Source organism: Archocentrus centrarchus, unplaced genomic scaffold (assembly GCF_007364275.1).
Source record: "Archocentrus centrarchus isolate MPI-CPG fArcCen1 unplaced genomic scaffold, fArcCen1 scaffold_44_ctg1, whole genome shotgun sequence".
In the NCBI taxonomy this organism is placed as follows: domain Eukaryota; kingdom Metazoa; phylum Chordata; class Actinopteri; order Cichliformes; family Cichlidae; genus Archocentrus; species Archocentrus centrarchus.
The window spans coordinates 40,688-46,687 of record NW_022060270.1 but is presented as its reverse complement, the minus strand read 5'-3'; the positions used below and the strand labels follow the sequence as shown (position 1 = coordinate 46,687).

General features: G+C 42.0%; 1 protein-coding gene across 1 annotated transcript in view; it reads right to left on the bottom strand.

The window, feature by feature from the left end:
- The window catches only part of daam1a (dishevelled associated activator of morphogenesis 1a), a 39,803-nt gene continuing 33,803 nt past the window's right edge, over positions 1 to 6,000 (bottom strand). Inside the window, exons 19-25 of the mRNA XM_030724989.1 lie at positions 3,630 to 3,718; positions 3,332 to 3,500; positions 2,206 to 2,313; positions 2,010 to 2,070; positions 1,715 to 1,852; positions 1,239 to 1,409; positions 1 to 1,003 (exon numbers count right to left, since the gene is read on the bottom strand). Of these exons, the coding sequence (XP_030580849.1) occupies positions 824 to 1,003; positions 1,239 to 1,409; positions 1,715 to 1,852; positions 2,010 to 2,070; positions 2,206 to 2,313; positions 3,332 to 3,500; positions 3,630 to 3,718 (916 nt within the window). The 3' untranslated portion in view covers positions 1 to 823. The remainder of the gene's footprint in view (positions 1,004 to 1,238; positions 1,410 to 1,714; positions 1,853 to 2,009; positions 2,071 to 2,205; positions 2,314 to 3,331; positions 3,501 to 3,629; positions 3,719 to 6,000) is intronic.

The following is a 6,000-nucleotide window of genomic DNA, read 5'->3' as shown; positions in this document are numbered from 1 at the left end:
GGGGTGGTGGTGCTTACTCCATTGCTTACATCGAGGTGGTTATATAAAATCATGGGTTGTAGTTACTTTTTCACACACTATACAGAGCCTGCTAAGAACCAGGTGATTTTTTTATTATGCCCTGATACACAAAGCCTTGGAACTGAAAGAGGATGTAACTCCTTTTTCATATGATTCTACATTAATGGTTAACCGTTGATCTTTTTGGCAGTAAAGCATGGAGCACACTGAAGTGCTAAAGTGCAAACATGGTTAGAAAGAAAAAATAAACAAAGAAATATACAATGCAGAAGTGTATATATGTACATAATGTATTTATCTGTATGCATTTTATATACAGACTTGAACCATGTACAAGTAAATGGATTTTAATGAAAGTAATATCTCTGCTGTGCTAACTAGACATGCAAGACTGGTCTCACTCACTATTCATCACATATGAACACTTTGTCCATACTCCTTGATATTAAATTGTAACACACTAGGTACCCTAAAGCATAATTGTCAACTTGTAGCATTAATCTGTGAAACAGCATATTTTAACCATTTTCTTTCTATTTTCTTAAACCTAACAAAGTATTTCTGACAACTTACAGAGAGTGAAAACAAGAAGCAACAAACAAATGAAAAAACCTTCGGAAGTCTTTCAAACAGGAGCATTTTCTCTCAGCATTCAATACTGCTGTGGAAAGAGTGTATCTCATGGTCTCCAGTGACAAAAAAGCAGTATTTGACCTTCTGGAAACGGGAGAAGGTCGAGCATTCCTGTTTTTCTGCAGGTGTTAACAGCTCCAGTGCAGTGCTGCTATCCATAAAACATCTGTTATTGATTTAGTTTTGTCACTGGTCTCTCCCGACTCCCTGCGTCCTGCATGCTGTGTTTTGGTGGTTTTCCGCGGCTCTTCCTATCCACTTCAAACCACTCTCCGGTGCGCAGAGCAGACACCAAATCATCAAACTCACCACGCTCCCTTTCTTCATTAGCTTTGGCTTTCCTTGGCTTCTGCTCGGAGAGAGAGAGTTTCATAATGCATATTTATCCATGAATGACATAGCTTTAAGATTTATATTGTTATATGGAAACAGGTGAAAGTGGACATGTAAGTCAAAATGTGTGACATTTTCAGCAAGTTCAAATAAATCACACAAAGTTGCCCTCAGTCTCCAAAAGCATTTCAAACATGATTTTTCAATGTTTGCCTACATGAATCTCTCTCTGAGTTGATAAATGAACTAACCTGTATCTCCATGAGTATACGTCTCTCCTCCTCCTCCTTCCATCTGGCCATGCTCTCATTGTCCTGTTTAGCCACTGAGAAGGCTGCGAGAAAAGTGTCAAAGATCCCAAAGAACTCATCTGGCTTCAGGTTGGATGAGTCTTCTCCAAAATGTCTCAGAGCCTTTTCAAACTTCAGCAAGAGACATAATGGGTTAGGGGTCGGTTCTTTTCCACTCCCTGAGGACTACAAGTTAAATCCCTGTACTGTGCTGAGGTTTTGCAAATAAATATTATTCCACATTTAAGTGTGTGTAATAGACATATAATTTTTATTATACACTAAAAAGACTAGTATGATGTCGAAATAGGGAATCTGAATCATTGCTAACTAATCACATACTGACGCAGCTTATCTTAAAGGGACTGCAAAACAATTTGAGAAATCTTTAGAAAAACCACATTAAAACTGTTTAGTATCATCCACTTTCCACTCACCAGCTCTTTGGCCTCACTGAGTGACTCCTCTACATCAGAGAAGCTGAGGGATGCCACAGCGATGAACTGACTGACCACAGGCACAAACTTATCGGTGGGATCCTGAGAGAACTGAGCCCGAGCCTGGTATTGCAGCTCCTACCAATCAAGATAGAGAGCCAAGGAGGAGTTTGGCTTAGGTACACATACACGCACAGATACTGTATGTAAATATTTCCTGTCAATATCTTGCTTCTCTTTAAAACAGCTTTGAGAACAAATTCTCAGAGAAAGATGGTACACAGAGCTCACTCACGGCCTCAACATCCTTCAGGCCAGACCTCAGATTGTTGATGTCCTTTTCCAGCTCTGTCATACTGGAGAGACCGTGAAAGAGACAGGAAGGCTTTGTGTTCAGCATTTGTAATTCTTTTGTTTAAGTGTTAATTTCTTGTTGCACATGATTTAAAAGTCACACAGAGAACTTGCTCTCTGTGTTAATTGCTTCTTACTTGACTTTTGAAGCTTCTGACACATTCTGCAGCTCTTCAGCGAAAGCTGCCACTTTAGGGTACTTCTTTTCCAGGAAAGTGATGATGTAGTGCAGCAGAGTGATGTTTCTACAAATGCACACCACAAACATGTAACAGTCAGTTATTGAGCACTTTGCAGTAACTTTTGAAAAAAATTTGTCACAGTTTTGAAAGCACAACTGGTATTAATACCCTTAATAATGCTCTAACATTAAGAATGCTTCTCGTTTATACATTCAAATAGGTGGTTTGCCCTGCAAGCCAACGTATCCATGGGCAAAATACTGAAATACTGAGCTTATCTCGATGTGTTCATTGTAGTGTGATTGTGTGTGCGAATGTTTGCCAGAATGTACTTGTATGAATGTGTGTGAATTGGTGAATGAGACATGCTGTATAAAAATGCTTGTAGAGTAGAAAAGAACCAAACCATCTATCAAAATGAAGAAAAATGGAAAAAAATGTTAGACCATTCAATGGTAAACAAAACAAAGACCTCTGTATTTTTTATGCTAAAATGAGTGTTGTGTTAAAGAACAAAATTATTTGCATAACAATAAGCTGCAGTTTCAATTCACTGCAGGGTGACAAAAATGTGCTTGAAAAACAACTCGCAACTTTGTATAATATCTGTACATGAAAAATGCTTCTGCATTGGCTCACCCTGAAATAGTGAGAGATTGATTAACATCTGTTACATCTGCACACTGACCCAAGGTTGGTCTATTATGCTCAGAACAGGTAAAAGTAAGTAACTGTTATTTGACAAGTATTACTAAATAAATGGATCATATTACAATATCCAATAACAATACTACCCATGCATAATTTCAGAATACTGTGTTTATGGAGACAAAAAGAAAGCATTAATTAGTGAAAGTGAATGTATTTTTAAATACAGCTATCCATGATCTGTAGATAATTAGCAGAAAAATGTAAGCTTAAAGTATTGAAATTTTGCTGGTCTGGTCCAAACATTCTCTGAGGAAAATGGCAAAGGGCTTGCAGCCTTCCCCGTTCTCCATATTAGACTGGTGTAGTTCCTGATTTCCTACTGCCACAGGTCAAAAAGACCTGACATAGAAATTTTTGTAGCGTAATTTACTTGTCAACACTCGACTTAGTGTCAGCTATCTTGTTAAGGCTGGACACTTTAAATCCATAGGCATTCCCTCGCTGTCCATTGTTCATGTAGTTCCCAAAAGCCAAAACCACCTCCAGGAGCTGACGGAGAGTCCCACTTTCTACCACCTCCCTGGATGCAAGATTCAAAGCTAAAACCAGAGAAACAAGGAGGCAATGTTGCATGTGTTCATAGGCATTTAAGGACTTTCAAAACTTCTCAGTTATGTATTACATATATTTATTGACTGTAAAGAAGATTTTGAGAGAGAAAAGATTACCTCTGATTTTTGGTTTGACATCAGACACTCTTTCAGCAAACTTCTTCTTGAAATATAGAGACTGCAGTCTCTGTTGATAGTGGTTGATTCTGGGCAAAAACAGTTTAAGAGAATATAGCTTATCGCACAGTCTAAGAGACAAACAGTGAGTGGAGTCCAAAAATAAATGTAGCTGTAAATCCCTGTTTTAACAAATTATGTATCAAGCATAAACTGCTTGTGTAGGCTAGCTGATCTGTTTTGGACATTACGATGAAACCAGATGAAAACAAACAAACAAACAAACAAATACATTTGGGCTAGGGTGTCCTTGAGGCTCTTTGTTGAGGCAAAATGGGCGGCAGTCGAGTTTTCAAGTTCAAACAGGCTCCTTGGGGTCTGACCTTTTTGGAGCTACACAAATATTGAGGCCTCATCGAACTCCTCCCACACCCAAGTTTTTGCTTCAGCCATGACCTGAGCCGCATTCCGCTTTGCCTGACGATACCTGTCAGCTGCCTCCGGAGTCTCACAGGCTAACGAAGCCCAATAGAACTCCTTCTTGAGATTGATGGCTCCCTTCACCTTCAGTGACCACCATGTGGTTTGGGTATTACCACCACAACAGGCAACAACCACCTTGCAGCCACAGCTCTGAGCAGCAGCCTCAACAATGGAGGTGTGGAAGATGGTCCATTAAGACTCAATGTCCTCAGCCTCCCTCGGAAGGCTGTCAAAGTTCTGCTGGAGGTGGGAGTCGAACTGGGGCTGGGGCTTCTGCCAGGCGTTCCCAGCACACCCTCATGACACGTTTAGGTGTGCTGGGTCTGTCCAGCATCCTCCCCTAGTACCTGATCCAACTCACCACCAGGTATTGATCAGTTGACAGCTCAGCTCCTCTCTTGACCTGAATGTAAAGAACACACTGCCACAGATCAGGTGATACAATTACAAAATCGATCATCGACCTGCGACCTAGGGTGTCCTGGTGCCATGTGCACTTATGGACATCCTTATGTTTGAACATGGTATTCATTATGGACAAACTGGTTTGCACAAAAGTCCAATAACAAGACACCATTCGGGTTCAGATTGGGTAGGCAGTCCCTCACAGTCACGCCCCTCCAGGTCTCACTGTCATTGCCCATGTGAGCATTGAAGTCCCCCAGCAGGATGATGGAGTCACCAGATGGAGCACCCTTGAGCACCCTGCCCAGTGACTCCAAATGGCAAACCATCAGGTGACTCAGGAGGGCAAAGCGGTGCTCCACTCACACGGGCGCTGCTGACTTCAACTGAGGCTATAGTCAGGCAGTGGAAGGAATACTTCGAGGACCTCCTTAATCCCACTGACACGCCTTCTGTAGTGGAAGCAGAGTCTGGGGATGAGGGGGGATGACTCGCCCATCACTGCGGATGAGGTCACTGAGGTGGTTAAACAACTCCTTGGTGGCAGGGCCCCTGGGGCGGATGAGATTCACCCTGAGTTCCTGAAGGCTCTGGATGTTGTAGGGCTGTCTTGGCTGACACGCCTCTGCAACATCACGTTGATATCTAGGGCAGATGATGCAGTCCTGTTGGCTTCATCAGGTGATGGCCTCCAGCTTGCAGTGGAATGGTTTGCAGTCAAGTGTCAAGCAGCTGGCAGAAAATCAGCACTTCTAAGTCTGAGGTCATGGTCCTCGGCCGGAAAAGGGTGGTGTCCCCACTCCGGCTCAGGAATGAGTGGCTGCCCCAGGTGGAGGAGTTTAAGTATCTCGGGGTCTTGTTCACAAGTGACGGGAGAAGGGAGCAGGAGATTGACAAACGGATCGGGGCTGCATCTGCAGTGATGCGGACGCTGCACTGGTCTGTTGTGGTGAAGAGGGAGCTGAGCATGAAAGGGAAACTGTCGCTTTACCGGTCAATCTACATTCCTACACTCACCTATGGTCATGAGCAGAGGTGGCAAAAGTACAGACATTCTGTACTTAAGTAGAAGTACAAGTACTTGTGTTAAAAAAATACTTTGGTAAAAGTCGAAGTACGGGTTCAACTTCTCTACTTAAGTAAAAGTAAAAAGTACAGGCTCTGAAATGTACTCAAAGTAAGAAAGTAAAAGTAATTCTTTGGAGGAGGTTTCTACCGGCTATTTTTGTTTAAAACTAACCAAACCTCATTATATATTACTGTAATAATATAAAATAATATTACATAAAAATACAAATGTTATTCCAATCTAAATTTTAATCCTAATTAAAGCCGCAAGCGGCGATAATAGGCCCTCGCCGGCCGCCGCCCAGGTGCTGGTGCCGATTTGAACCCAGCTTTTCCAGCCGTGCCTATTTTAGCGGGGGTTTTTTTGCTGTCACATATGAAAAACTGCAATGGATGTATTGACTTTCTCAAAGAA